Source organism: Erinaceus europaeus, chromosome 8 (genome assembly GCF_950295315.1).
Source record: "Erinaceus europaeus chromosome 8, mEriEur2.1, whole genome shotgun sequence".
NCBI lineage: Eukaryota > Metazoa > Chordata > Mammalia > Eulipotyphla > Erinaceidae > Erinaceus > Erinaceus europaeus.
Window position 1 is genome coordinate 6,675,890 of NC_080169.1, and position 15,824 is coordinate 6,691,713.

Here is a 15,824-nt window from a genome sequence, read left to right on the forward strand (position 1 = left end):
AGGTGGGGAAGACAGAGAGGGAGAGAGAAAGACAGACACCTGCAGACCTGCTTCACCACCTTTGAAGTGACTCCCCTGCAGTTGGGGAGCCGGGGGGCTCGAACCGGGATCCTTACGCGGGTCCTTGCGCTTTGTGCCACCTGCACTTAACCCGCTGCACTACCTACCACCCGACTCCCTGGAGGAAGTTTTCTAAGGAGTGCATACAGCATGCTAAAGTCAGTGATCAGTGACTGAAGAAAGAAAGGCCAGCTTGTAAAGGAGATGGTGGGGTAGGGAGGAAAACCCTGTTTCACAAATCAAAAGAAACAAAGTTTCAGTAAAGAGTATATGGCCACCATCTACTATGCACTTGACAAGTATAAAGTGAAGAAAACCTGGGTGGGGTCGGTGGCACGTCAGGTTGAGCACACACATTTATGATGCTCAAGGACCCAGGTTCAAGCCCCCAATCACCACTTGTAGGAGGAAAGCTTTAAGAATGGTGAAGCAGGGCCACAGGTATCTCTGTTCCTCTCCCTCTCTATACCCCCATTCTTCTCAATTTCTGGCTATCTCTATCCAATAGATAAAGTTTTAAAATGTAAAAAAAAAAAAAAAAAAAAAAAAACAAAGTGAAGAAAACTGAAAATTGTCCATTATATTTAGCAACAGAAAAACAACAAAGATGGTAGAACCATCATACAAAAGTCAAGGGGCTGAGTGACGTGAAGAAATGGACTAAAAATAAGTACGGAAACTCTTCTAAGTCATCATCTCCTAACTAGCTCATCATAATCACCTCAGAGCTAGCTTTCTCAGAAGAGATTTATCTCTATTGCTATCTAATAAGCAAATCAATAAAATTAAAAAAAAGAAAAATGGGCAAATAAATATAAATATAGACAGATAATTATAGAAATAATAGTCAATCTACACCTGTAACCTTGGGAGAACTAACTGCAGTTTCCAATAGAGGCAATGGGGACACAGAGCTCTGGTGGTGACAGGAAGGGTGTGAGATTATACTATAGCCCTATTACAAAATTTTGTAAATCAATATTGTCACATATAAAAAAGAAAAAAATTATAGAGAAACCTAAAAAAAATACACTATTGTAAACAAATGTCATGTAAAAAAAAAGCCAAATATAAGAGAAAATAAATAAAAGACAAAAAAACAACTATTAATGTATTTTTACATATACTATTTGTATTCTTTTACAAGTTTGTCAATGCAGAGCATGTGTGTGTGTGTGTGTGTGTGTGTGTGTGTGTGTGTGTGTATCTTACATAGAGGAAGACACAATTGTTATACATACATATTTATAACCAATTCTCTCCTACTGGGTACCTAGGGCATTTCATATTTTCTACTTCTATAGATAATTCAGTATATCAATAGATAATAATTCAGCATAATTCTACTGTATTATCAGAAAATAAATATGTGATAATTTTTAAATGCCACTTGCTTCTTAACTGTAAGTTAATATATGGTAAAGCGCTTGAGATTATAGATATTGTACTTACAAGACTAAAGAGAAAAACAGGTTCACATTTATCTTTAAATGCCTGCAAAGCCACAATGTTGTCAACCTCTGCCTGAAAAATATTAAGATGTAAGAATTAAAAGAAACTATCTGTCATATGTCATGCACTATATCAAAAGACACAGAGATGCAATTTAACTTTTATGTTTATGTCCATATTTTCTGAAATTGTTGCATCTGCTTTAAGGACTAAAATGTATACACTAGCAATTCAAGCACGGACTCCTTTGGCTTCAACTTTAGCACTGTTTTTACTTCCTGGTCTCCAATCATCTGCTAAATTTACCTGTTTGACAATTACTTGATGTTACACTCAGAGGTTCTGGTCCTGATCACACACAAGGAAGTCCAGATGCAAGTCACATGCAAGTGCAAGAGTCTTTGTTAGCGAGCTTAAGCTGCAGTCCCAAGAGCCTCCACACAGGGGAAGCCTTGCGACCCTGAACATTTTTCATCTCAGCTGGTTATAGTTAGCACAGGGTGGGTACAGGTGGGGATGTTTACTCGGAACAAGGAACAGTTGGTTTCGGATCAACAGCTGTTCGCCTTTCTCAATATTTGGGGACTTTCCTGCTCGTCTCTGGTTGGGTTCAGGGTGGAACTTTTTGCGGTTTTTCCAATAACTCAGGGTGCAGCTGAGGTCATACCTAACATGGTGGAAGGTGTCGAAATGGAGTCGCTTTTTGGTGCCCTAGATCTTTTTCTCTGACCTCCTCACTTGATATCACTTGTTTCCTTCGAGGAAAATCTTCCCTCCTTCTGTAAATAATATCCATGCTCCACACAGCACATGTCTGCCCTTATCTCAGGTCACAATTACACTTTAAATATTCAAGATTTTTATTTATGCATTTGTTATAGAGACAGACAAGAGAAAAAGAGGAGAGAGAATGCCAGAGTGAAACTGGGGATCAAACTCAGGCTGGAGAGTTCAGAGTTTTATTCACTGTGTTACATCCTAGGCTGCCCCATTCAAAATTCTACCAGAGCTATGTGTGTCTGCCTCTTTACCTCTCTTAGAGGAACTCTGTTAACAGATACTTTTTAAAAATTTATTTATTTATTTTTATTTATTTATAAAAAGGAAACAGTGACAAAACCATAGGATAGGAGGAGTACAACTCCACACAATTCCCACCACCAGAACTCTGTATCCCATCCCCTCCCCTGATAACTTTCCTATTCTTTATCCCTCTGGGAGCATGGACCCAGGGTCATTGTGGGATGCAGAAGGTGGAAGGTCTGGCTTCTGTAAATGCTTCCCCACTGAACATGGGAATTGACAGGTCGATCCATACTCCCAGTCTACCTCTCTCTTTCCTTAGTGAGGTGGGGTTCTGGGGAATACAACCCATATTTATTTATTTTTAACTTCTTTATTGGGGAATTGTTTTACATTCAACAGTAAATACAATAGTTTGTACATGCAAAACATTTTCCAGTTTTCCATATAATAATACAACCCCCACTAGGTCCTCTGGCATCCTTTTTGGACCTGTATTCGCCCCACCCACCCCAGAGTTTTTTTCTTTGGTGCGATATGCCAATTCCAGTTCAGGTTCTACTTGTGTTTTCCCTTCTGATAACAGATACTTTATATCCATCTCTAAGCACTGCCCTTCCTTTCCATCCCTCACAGGAGTGAGCATGCATTAAGAGGAGCTTACTGAAGGTTTCTAAACCAACTGGCAGTCACATTTCAAAGTGTTAAGACTTTTAAAACTTAAAAAAAAAAACATTTGGGGTGTGGCTAGGTAGCATATGGTTATGCAGAGAGACTCTCACGCCTGAGGCTCCAAAGTTCCAGGTTGATTCCAGGACACTACCAGAAACCATAGTTGGGCAGTGCTCTGGTAAACAAACAAACAAACAAAAAAGCCCTGCTCATATGCTGTCAATTTTCAGAAAAAACAGCTTAGCTATTTGTAATTTTCTTTCTTTTCATTTTTGGTGGCTAGGGTTTTATCTTCTTAAAATTTCTTTTAAAATATCAAGCTTTTTCTTTTCCCCTCTTTTTTTTCCCTCCAGGGTTATGGCTGGGCTCGGTGCCTGCACCATGAATCCACCGCTCCTGGAGACCATTTCACCCCCTTTTTGTTGCCCTAGTTGTTGCAGCCTCATTGCGGTTATTATTGCCATTGTTGACGTTGCTTTGTTGTTGGATAGGACAGAGAGAAATGGAGAGAGGAGGGGAAGACAGAGAGAGAGGGGAGAGAAAGACAGACACCTGCAGACCTGCTTCACCGCCCGTGAAGCGACTCCCCTGCAGGTGGGGAGCCGGGGGCTCGAACCGGGATCCTTACACCGGTCCCTGCGCTTTGCGCCACGTGTGCTTAACCCACTGCGCCACCGCCCGACTCCCCCCTCCCACCCCGTGGCTTTTTTATTAATACAGCGAGAGACAGAGAGAGAGAGATACCTGCAGCAGTGCTCCAGGACACCCAAAGCTTCACTTCTGTAAGTAAACCTGGGTGAGTACATATGGTAGGTAACTTGTGTGCTCAGCTGAGTAAGCCACCACTCTCCCTCAAATTCCTCTTTAAATAAAGCAACTGTACATTAAGTCATAGTATATACTTCTATGGGAATGTTTGGCAAGGCCTTCTGTGAAACTTGGTCTTTTGCTATCTATGGTAATTGTTCTCAAACTAAAATTTCTGAAGGTTCTTGAAGTGCTGCTGACATCACTGAAGGGGAGGCCACTGGAGGGTTTGACAGTTTATTATCAGCCATAGAGGCTGTTTTTTTTTTGTTTTGTTTTTTCCCTCCAGCGTTATTGTTGGGGCTCATGCCTGCACCATGAATCCACTGCTCCTGGAGGCTATTTTTAAACTTTTGTCCTTGTTGTTTATCATTGTTATTATTATTGGTGTTATTGCTGTCATTGGATAGGACAGAGAAATCCAGAGAGGAGAGGAGAAAGAGAGAAACCCGCAGACCTGCTTCACCGCTTGTGAAGTGCCCCCCCCCCCCCCCCCGCAGGTGGGGAGCCTGGGGCTCGAACTGGGATCCTTAAGCCCATCCTTGCGCTTTGTCCCATGTGCACTCAACCCGCTGCGCTACCGCGCGACCCCCATGTTATAATCTTTATTTACTTATTTATTTTTTAGAATAGTGAATCCCTCAAGGTTTTTTTTTTTTTTTTTTACACAGAGACAGTTAAAGACACCACAGCACTGTCAATGCAGTGGGAGTTGGACTTGAACTTAACACGTGAAAAAGCAGCACATTGCCCACGTGAGCTATGTATCACCAATCCTCTTCATGGCGATTTAAAAGAGAAGATTCTGCTACTTAAAAAAAAAAAAAAAAAAAGGTTTGGGAGTCAGGCGGAGCGGGTTAAGCGCATGTGGAGCAAAGCGCAACGACCTGCACAAGGATCCCGGTTCTAGTCCTGGCTCCCCACCTGCAGGGGAGTCGCTTCACAGGAGGTGAAACAGGTCTGCAGGTGTCTATCTTTCTCTCCCCCTCTGTGTCTTCCCCTCCTCTCTCCATTTCTCTCTGTCCTATCCAACAACAATGACAACAATAATAGTAACGACAACACTGATGGGCAACAAAAGGGAAAAAATGGCCTCCAGGAGCAGTGGATTCCTAGCGCAGGCACCGAGCCCCAGCAATAACCCTGGAGGCAAAAAAAAAAAAAAAGAGAGAGAAAATAAATAAATATTAAAAAACTTTTTAAAAAAATGGGTTAAGAATGACTGTAACATTAGATTATACTTAAAAGTAGTTTAGATTACTCACATCACAGTATTTATTATAATAAAGAATATTTGATCTTTAAAAGTAATATAAAAACTATCACAAATAGTAGTCACTGAGTTTCTGACTTTTAAAAATATATATTTTATTTATTATTGGATAAAGACAGAGAAATTTAGATGGGTGAAGAAGATAGAGAGGGAAAGAAACAGAGAGACACCTGCAGCCCTGTTTCACCACTCTCAAAGCTTTCCTCCTACAGGTGGGGACCAGGGGCTTGAACCTAGGTCCCTGTGCACTGTAGTGTCTGCATTTAACTAGGTGTGCCGCCACCTAACCCCCTACTCTTGAAGACTTTTAAAAATTCCATTTCATTTATTATTGGATAGAGATAGAAATTGAGAGGAGGGGGAGATAGATAGGGAGAGAGAGAGACAGTGAGAGGCCTCACTGAGTTCTGTAAGTACAGATGCAGTGATAACACAAGTCACTTCCAAGGTAACACAAAAACAAACATTTGAGTGAGTGGCATAGCTCAGGATGATAGTATCACTGCTTTGCCAGCTGCCTGGCCCAGGTTTGAGCCGGGCCCTCACTGCATTGCAGGCAACTTCAGCGCTATGGTCTCTTTCTTTGTCTTCTCTGTCTCTAGCTAAGGAAATTTAAGAAATAGTCATACTGACACTCTGCCTAGAGGGATTTCAATAGTAAGTCAGCTCCACAGCATGCAATTGTGGACTCACATTTACAAGAGCAGAAAGAATTCTTTTCATAGTTAGCTGAAGGCTGTAAAACATCCAGCAGAGGGTGCTCATCCATTGCTCATGGGAGAGGTTTGGTGCTTAATACTTTTTCACCCTTTATGAGACGTTCTTGGCAGACATGTATGTGAATGTACCATTGTAGAGTGTTACCAATTACTATAGAAGAGAATCAGTTTGTGGACAATGCATAAATACCACGACCTTCATTTGAACAGATGCTTGTGTTATGAATAGAACATGTCCTGGGAAGATTTTTACTATCCCCATGGGTCAGGTATGGGAATGGATTCTTGTGGGAATCTATTAAGAAATTCTGTCTGACTTTCTGTGTCTGTCGTTGGAGGAGGAAACACTGTAAAGACTTATATCCTTTCCCAGACCTAACTGAACTGAAGTGGGAGTCCAGCGAGTAGCTGTATCTTATTCTCCTTTGACACCCATTCTCCATCCTCTATGGACTCACTCATTTGCCCACATACAAATACCAAATTTCTTCATAACTAGACTCTACAAACAAGGAGGGTTTCAATGAGTCCAGAGTCCTGGGGATATTGGGTTACACTTCTTCAATGCCTAAAGATTTCTATCTTACTTGTCAAGCTCCCTTCCATGTAGTCTGGCAGGTGAGCAGGGTACCTACTTGGTTATTATTTTCTCACATTGACCCCAAATTCCATTTAGAAATTATTTCCATGGTTCTTGTCCCATGAACTTGCATCCTCATCACTTCCAGACAAAGTTCCCCAATGGCCACTTCCATGGTATAAGTGTCTTATGAACCTTAGTTCTCTGTGGTTCATTTGCCAGCTGTTACAACCTCCAAAGAATCTCTTTTAGCTTCTTATGCCAGTACCTCATCTAGTGCATAGGTCAATCTTCTTTAAATTTCATTCTCTAGCTTTTGAAATTAGCTTTTACTCTCTGCCAAAGATCAACTATATAATCATACCAACTCTACCTAGGTAGTTATATTTCTGCAAAGTGAAGCAGGAAGTTATGGAATATTTACCTAAAAAATACTAGTGGTCTGGGAGGTGGCACAGTGGATTAAGCATTGGCCTCTCAAGCTTAAGGTTCCAAGTTTGATTCCCAGCAGCACATGTACCAGAGTGATGTCTGGTTCTCTCTCTCTCTCTTTTGTCTCTCTCTTTCTTCCTGTCTTTCCTATTAATAAATAAAATCTTAAAAAAAAAAAAACTAGATGGGGAACTAGTGATGGGACACCCACTAGACTGTATACATTACCATCCGGGAGATCCCAGGTTCAAGACCTTGGTCCTCACTTGCAGGGGAAACTTCATGAACCATGGAGAAATGCTACAGGTATCTCTGTCTCAGCCTCTCTTTGTCTACTTCTCTCTGTCTTCAATTAGAAAAATAAAATAGAGTTATAGCAAAAGAAAATAACCAAGCAAACCAAAAATAACATGACCTTCACTTCAGAATATAATACCAATAAGTAGGCAAAAATAATTCAATGTACAAAATCATTTCCTCACTCCTTTAATTTTCTCTCTTTTATTTGCTGATCTAATAGCTTTTTAAATCTACTTTCTTTTTTAAAAATTATTTGTTTATTTATTCAATTTTGTTGCCCTTGTTGTTTTATTATTGCAGTTATTGATGTCGTCATTGTTGGATAGGACAGAGAGTAATGGAGAGAGGAAGGGAAGACAGAGAGGGGGAGAGAAAGATAAGACACCTGCAGACCTGCATAAGACACCTGAATCCCCTGCAGATGGGGAGCCGGGGGCTCGAACAGGGATCCTTAGGCCAGTCCTTGTGCTTTGCACCACCTGCGCTTAACTCGCTGTGCTACCTCCTCACTCCCATCTACTTTCTTTTTAAAATTTTATTTATTATTTATTTTGTATAGAGAGATTAAAATTGGGAGGGAGTAGGGAGATAGGGAGGGAAAGACAGAAAGACGCTGGCAGCACTATTTCACTACTTGTGAAGCTCCCCTATTGCATGTGGGGACTGTGGCCTTGTAGCTGGATACTTATACGCTGTAATGTACATGCTTAACCAGGTATGCCATCCGCTGGCTTCAGTCATGTATCTTGAAGAGATAAAAAAAAAAAAGAGGTGAGTTTCTTTTAAAGACTTAAAAAAAAATTTATTCTCCGTTTTGTTGCCCTTGTTTTTCATTTTTGTTGTAGTTATTATTGTTGTTGTTGATGTAGTGGTTGTTAGATAGGACAGAGAGAAGTGGAGAGAGGAGGGGAAGACAGAGAGGGGGAGAGAAAGACAGACACCTGCAGACCTGCTTCACTGCCTGTGAAGCGATGCCCCTGCAGGTGGGGAGCCTGGGGCTCGAACCGGGATCCTTATGCTAGTCCTTGCGCTTTGCGCCACGTGCACTTAACCCACTGCACTACTGACCGACTCCCAAGAGGTGAGTTTCTAAACTGCAGACTACACTTAAAGACAATTTATTTCTAACTTTGAACTAAGAGAAACATCCTACAAAGAATGTGCTAGAGTGTTCCGGGAGGTGGCACAGTGATAAAGCTTAGGACTCTCAAGCATGAGGGAGGTCCCAAGTTCAATCCCTGGCAGCACATGTGCCAGAGTGATGTCTGGTTCTTTCTCTCTCTTCCTATCTTTCTCATAAATAAATAAATAAAATCTTTAAAAAAAAACAACACCAGAGAATGTGCTGGAAGAATAAGATGGAAAAACACATGATTACTGAGCAAACTCACCCTAAAGTAAGACACAAGAGAGGCCTGTGTACATGACACTATTAAGCGGATTGAAGTTGTATGTCTTTTTCAGAGGGTAAGCATTATGGAGACAATGAGTAAAGATAAACTATCTGGTCTACATCTTAAATTCCCATCTCAGAAACATCTGCATGTTTCTGTGCAATGAAGAATGTATATAAGTCAAAACGTACTTTCGATTTTTCTAGTTGCCACATTTGAAACCTACTAAGAAAATATTATAAAATCTTTAAATGTCTTTCTTATATATAAGCTATATGTTTATTATGATGCACACATTACTTTACATAAAATAATTTACTTTATCTAACATAACCCAAATAAAATCATTTCAACATATAATCAAAGTAGAAAATTACTCATGTGATAATGTTTTGGTCTTTTCCAATGCTATTGATGGGCAGTATTCATGTTCTTTAGTCTATAAGTGCTGCACACTGAACAAATGGCCAGGTGAAAAGGAACAGGCCACTAGTAATAACTTTCACATCTTTCTTTTTCTTTTCCTCCTCTTCCCCCACCCCACAGGGTTATCGCTGGGGCTCAGCGCCAGCACTACAAATCCACTGCTCCTGGCAGCCACTTATTCCATTTTATTGGATAGGACAGAGAGAAATTGAGAGAGGAGGGGGGGACAGAGAGGGGGAGAGGAAGGCAGACACCTGCAGACCTCCTTTGCAGCTTGTAAAGTGATTCCCCCCCTGCAGGTGGGGAGTGGATCCTTGCATGGGTCCTTGCACTTAGTACTAAGTGCAATTAACTGAGTATGCCACTGCCCACCCCCCCCCCATAATTTTTATACTTTTTTAACATTCACAACCACGGTGAATAATTTTCATCTTACAGGAATATGACAACAATAATGCTAATTGTTGGATCTGGTAAAACTAAATATATAACAAATCTGCCAAGCAAGGATTTTCTGTTTTGAACACTTGACAGGTTAAAATTAAGACAGTTCTTCAAGAGAATACATTAAAACACTTAAAAGTTAATAATACAAGAGTAACATTTAAATGGAAAGGAAATCCTTACTACAACAAAATGCAGAATTTCATCTTCATTAAGTTCATTTTTCAGTTTTCTGAAGAGAGTCTGCATTGCTTTGCAAGGTCCACACCAGGCCTGGTAAACATCAATCACTAGATGATGATGACAAGTGTAAGAGACTCTAAGTATCTGCAATAGCAGTTTGTCCCAAAGCGAGAGTATGGACAAAGAAGTAGCAGGATATTAACTTTGGAAGGAGAAGCTATGTTGTACACTGGGGTGCCCTAGGCTGAATCTCAGATGGGGGGGGGGATGGGAAGCCTTGGTACCTGTTAGGCCTTTGTTCTGTAACATTTCTTCCCATAGGGTTTGACTATTGATGACTGTCTGGAAAAGAAAAAAAAAAAAGGCATTTGAATAGTCCTTAAGTGCCAGTGCCTCAAATAATTGTTAAGTCATGCTCACCTGTAATTGAATTTCCCTCTTTTTGCCTGCCATTTAGCCTCTGTGACATAAAAGAGAGAAAAAAAAAACAGCAGATATTTAGGAGGTAATTTTATGTTCTCTTTATTCATTCAAGCAACATCTTAATGCACAGGAGCAACATGGAATGTGTTCTTCCCCTTTTTGAATGAGAGAGAGCCTAAAGTCGCTGAAGAAAGCTTCACGTCACATTCTAATTCTAAATGTTTGCAGAAGTCACACTATCTAACTCTCCCAATAACCCTGCAGCAAGGCTGGTATGTTATGACCTAATAGTTTGGTCACTTTTCCTGAAGTATTATTCACTGTTCCTTTTATTTTCATTTGCGCACATGCTGAATTGCCTAGGTGCTAATGGATCTCCTCTATTCTTCTCCAGTAAGATTTAATTTTGGAGGCAGGGTGGTGGCAGTACAGCTTGTATAGTACAGCTGTTATAATGTGGTCGGACCAGGGTTCAAGTCCCTGTTCTCCATATGGGGGGGGGTCTTTTTCTCTCTCCCCCTTCCCTGTCAATTTCTATCTCTAAAATAAATAAATAATATACGAGAGTTGGGCGGTAGCACAGCGGTTAAGCGCACGTGGCACAAAGCGCAAGGACCCGCGTAAGAATCCAGGTACCAGCCCCCGGCTTCCCACCTGCAGGGGAGTCGCTTCACAGGTGGTGAAGCAGGTCTGCAGGTGTCTGTCTTTCTCTCCCTCTGTCTTCCCCTCCTCTCTCCATTTCAATCTGTCCTATCCAACAACAACAACATCAATAACAACAGCAACGATAAAAACAAGGGCAACAAAAGGGAAAATAAATAAATATAATTAAAAAATAAATAATATACATATACATATTTATAAGATTTACTGTGTAGGATACAGGTAGTAATGTGTCCTGTAGAACAGCATACAGCTGTCAGATCAGTGAGGCCCAAACACCCTATTCAAATCTTGTCACAGAGGAGCCGGTCGTGGTGCACCTGGTTAAGCGCACATACTACAGTGCCCAAGCACGCAGGTTCAAGCCCCTGATCCCCACCTGTGGGGAGAAAGCTTTATGAGTGTAGGTGTCTGTTTCTTTCCCTCTCTTCCTCCCCCTCCCCTCTCAATTTCTTTGTTTATCCAATAATAAAATATTTTTTTAAATGTTGTTAAAACAATCAGAGAATGGATCAAAGGTTTGCATACTAAAGGACTCTTTACTCTTGGCAACAGGCAAGATTACATCCCAGCAAAGGGCGTTAGAGTCCACAAGGTTTATTCAAAATAGATCTACCACCGGGGATAGGCGGTGGCACACCAGGTTAAATGCACACGCTACAGTGCACAAGGTCCTGGGTTCAAGCCCTTGGACCCTGTTTGCAGGGGAAAAGCTTCAGGAGTGGTGAAGCAGGGCTGCAGATGTCTCTCTATCTCTCCCTCCTCCTCTCAATTTCTCTCTGTCTCTATCCAATAATAAATAAATAAAATAAAATAAAATAAATAGATCTACCTGTAAGTTATCTTGTGGCCAGGAATGAGTGGTCCTGGATAGTTTAATTCTACTCACTTGCCTGTGGTCTTTGATTGGTGAGGCCAGAGAAATCTCTCTATAACGGGGCACAGGGCAACGGGGGTGGGGGTGGGGGTGGTGGGGCGTAGGGTGTGTTTTCCACCAAATTCTTGATTAGTAAAAAAAAGAAACAAATAAACAGGGAGAGGATGTCAAGGCTGTCCTGGGAAGAGGAATGACCCCAACGTTTCCTGTCACCCTCTGGACTGGCCAGGAGCTTTCAACCCCTTCCAAACGGACTGCAGTGTCTCGAGGCTCCCCTCCCCCAACCCCGCGAAAGTGTGTTGTATCAGCTGGAGTTAGAACCAGCATCCTCTGTGCTCCAGTGGTGACTGAAGGCCTGTTTCTCCTCTGGTACATTTCTGTAGTGCATGAATTGCCTTCTTCTCATGACAACAGCTACTTGCGCCATCTAATTATTTGCTGCGTGTATCCCAGCCATATGTCGTTGTTTGAAATAGTTGTTAATGGATTTTGTTTTCTTGTGAACCCAACAGTGATATTGTGGAGGCACCTATGGAAGGATTTTTAGTAATTGCAGCAAATGCTCAGGCACCTATTTCAGGCAAGTCCTTTACTAATGCTTTTGCCACTTAAGATACAATACCATTGGCATAAGAAAGAAGTTTCAATTTAAATCTTAAAATGAGTGCAAAGTTCTACGAAGGACCAAGACATGAGGGGCCAAAAGTGAAGCCCTCGTCCCTGCTAGTTTCAGCAAGTTGAATAGTGAGGGTTTGAAATATAAGCTTGGCGGGCTTTCGCTTTCGGTCTTCCTCTAACTGAATGCAATGCAGGTACTCTGAAAGAATGTGGGATGGCGAAGATCGAATAGCTATGAGAGATGTTACTCATGAAAGATTCTCGTGGTCTGTCTTGCTCCTTGCACATCTTTTACGATGCCCTAAGAGTGTTCTCTTAGTTTAAGTCTAACTGCACTGTGCTGGGAGAATTTTTGTCTTTGCTTCTCATCCTCTTGTCTGTCTTTTTCTATATGAAAAGTCAGCTTGCAGCAGTGAAGCCCCAGGACAAAAACAAACCAATGCTGTCAATACAGTGGACTTCCTTTATCCCCTCCCCCCAGTCTTACATAGAAAAATCATGGCGCACACATACCTTTTTCTTGAGTCATACATAGATATATGGGGTTTATTAGATTAATACCTAGTTCATGCCTATGTTTTCTGGGTCACTCAATAAATATACAAAGAAAAAGAGGAACAGGGCTGCAAAATTATTTTTACCTTATGCATTTCCTCTTGGATTTCTTGCTACCAATTGGCATCACCACTTATACATAAACACTCAAAAAAACAGTTAACAAGTAATTGCATTTGATAATAGAAGGTATTTTTGGCACATTTATGAACTCCTTAAAGAGGATACATAAAACTTCTCAAAGAAACTTGATTCATGTAGTTGAGTAGACTATAGAGAAAATAAATTGGAGATTTACTTTAAATTTATTACTTTTACTGAAAACAGAAACAAACTACTGCTATAGCTACTCAAACTCTATGCAACTTTTGGTAACTTCTCTCTTCTCTTTTAGGTAAAATAGTTCAATTTCTGAATTGCCATCTTAAATGTTATCTGAAGAGTAATAATACTGAAGCAGAACTTATTAAATTAAAAAACGTTTTATTATCTTATTTTTGATAGAGACAGCCAGGTATTAAGAGGGAAGTGGAAGATAGAGTGGAAGAGAAACAGAGACACCTACAGCCCTGTTTCACCATTCATGAAACCTTCCCCCTGCAGGTGAGGACTGGGGCTTGAACCCGAGTCCTTGCACATTATAACGTGCACTCAACCAGATGCACCACATTCAGCCCCATGAAGCAGATATTCACTTATCCTATTGCATACAAATAAAGGCACTGAGAATGATGATAACTCACAATATTAAAAACTGAAACTGAAAGAACCTATTACTTTTATCACCTACTGAGAACTGCAGGACTGATTAGTCTGGAATCAGAGCAAATCTTCTTGCCTGGAATTAATCAGGAGGACACAGTGAATATGTCCTGTCTACTTTTTGGCTTAGAGATTAAAGAAATTAAAATAAACTACAATGGTGACCATCCCTCTGCAGTGCAAGCACCGATTTTCAAGACAATTGGTGTATTATTTTCTACTCATCATAACATTTCTTTCTGTAGTCATTGAAGACGATAATTCCTAATAAATAAGACAATAAAAAAGAAAATCAGGTGTGGAAAGTAGAAGAATTTGCTTGTGACATTTGAGAGACATAGCGATATGATGATAAATATTAACAATTAATTCTCTTTTGGAAAAATATATATATTCAGAATTTTTGTTAACATAAATAATATGCAGCAACAAGTAGCAAATAATAATACAATAAACACTGTTTTAATTGCAAATCCCATGAGGTTAACTGAGTTTCACAGAATGCTTTCACTGATGTTTTGCCCAGCTCTTGTATTCTTTGAAAATTTATGGTTATTAACCATTCACAACTTTAATAATGCATGATTACTCTCTGATTGTGTAACTTATCAATACTTGCACCATTAATGGGGATTTTGGTTAATACTTTAATTTACACTAATAAGTTCAATACAAGTGGAAGAATGAAAACGTCATATTTTTCCTACGTCATTATCACAGACCAGACCTTGCTGAATTAGATAATTGTGTTTTTTAAATATTGGAAGAACATTTTCTCAAGTTTTGAAGTTATTTACTGCTGGGGCTCATGTGGAGTGGCTCCAACCAGGAAGTAAGCCTCTGACCTTCCCTCGCCAGTTCTAGGAACCGTGCAACTCAGAAAGAGGCATCAGGGAATATTCTGGTACGAACATTCATTTATTGGGAGAAGAGTACAGGTTTTTATTGAGAGTTAAACAAAGAACATTTTTCACATATGTCAGAAATTACAAGTTTCTTAAAGGTCAGCTTGCCCCTATGGTAAGGGGGCTGGTATGACAAGAATTGATTAGATACATAAAGATCAAAATGATTAGTCTCCATGATGCAGGCGAGTTAATTATCCAAAGGTATTTGAGAGAAGCACAGGGGTTAAACCAGTAAGGTGAGGGAGAGAAGAAGAAAAACAAAATTTGATGTAAATCACAGATATCAAAGGACACAAGGAAATAGAATTTGGGGTCTCACTGGCAGGGTGTATAATAGAGTGTGTTCTCCTTTATGATCAAAAGGTGAAGTGGATGTGTGAACTTTGAGTGAACCCTAAAGCAGACAGCCATTTGGCCTGCTGCTAGCAGGGGAACTAAGTGTGAGAGGCCTGTAGGCTTTCTGTGAGCTTGAGAGACTAACAAGGAGAAACTGAGTCTGGGAGATTTTCCCCTCTTGGCTCATCTCTATAAGGAGAGAGGCTAACAAGTGGGGTATCTTTCCAGACCTCCATCCAAGGATGGGAGAGCTCCCCTAAGCTCTACCAAGCTTTCACATAGTCCCACAACTTACAGTATTGTTACAATATTTGGCTTATAGTTCTAATTCTAATTTACATTAACATCAAATGGAAAAATAGTGTTTCAGTTTGCAGATTCCCTTGCTGAAAGTAAACCCACTATCATCAAGCATTAAATTATAAACATGATATCACTAAACAAAAAACTGGGCTCCAGAACACCATCATTTAGCATGGCTACCTAGAGATACAATGTATATAAATAAGAGCAAAGAAAAAGAATAAACCAGTGGAGTGATAACTTGGGAGTATTTAATACCACTGATTAAAATGAAGGTATTTGAATGTTAGCTAATATAATTTAATGCTTATGATTCATTATTAGTGACTGGCATAAATCCTAAGAAATTAATCATTGAATCTCATGAGTTGGCACAAGCTGATCCCAAGACATCACTAGATAATAATTTTAAATGAAGTCCTTCATGAGGCCATAGATAAGAAGAATGATTGTACAGCTTAAAAGCTCAAAACATTAAGGAGGAAAAAGTGGGAGAAATGAAAAAAAATCTTATCTAGCAAACAAAGAAAAGTCATATATCTGCTGTTTCACCAGATACTTTTTTAATTAGTGATTTAATATTGATTTACAAAACTGTAAGATAATAGAGATAT

General features: G+C 40.1%; 1 protein-coding gene across 2 annotated transcripts in view; it reads right to left on the reverse strand.

Moving 5' to 3' along the window:
- The window catches only part of NME8 (NME/NM23 family member 8), a 34,906-nt gene extending 22,993 nt beyond the window's left edge, over positions 1 to 11,913 (reverse strand). For both annotated transcript variants that reach the window (XM_060195850.1, XM_060195849.1), the window contains exons 1-5: positions 11,684 to 11,913; positions 10,186 to 10,225; positions 10,050 to 10,107; positions 9,766 to 9,872; positions 1,513 to 1,584 (exon numbers count right to left, since the gene is read on the reverse strand). In XM_060195850.1, coding sequence (XP_060051833.1) covers positions 1,513 to 1,584; positions 9,766 to 9,872; positions 10,050 to 10,107; positions 10,186 to 10,218 — 270 coding nt within the window. In that variant the 5' untranslated portion in view covers positions 10,219 to 10,225; positions 11,684 to 11,913. The remainder of the gene's footprint in view (positions 1 to 1,512; positions 1,585 to 9,765; positions 9,873 to 10,049; positions 10,108 to 10,185; positions 10,226 to 11,683) is intronic.
- Positions 11,914 to 15,824: the final 3,911 nt, after the last annotated feature.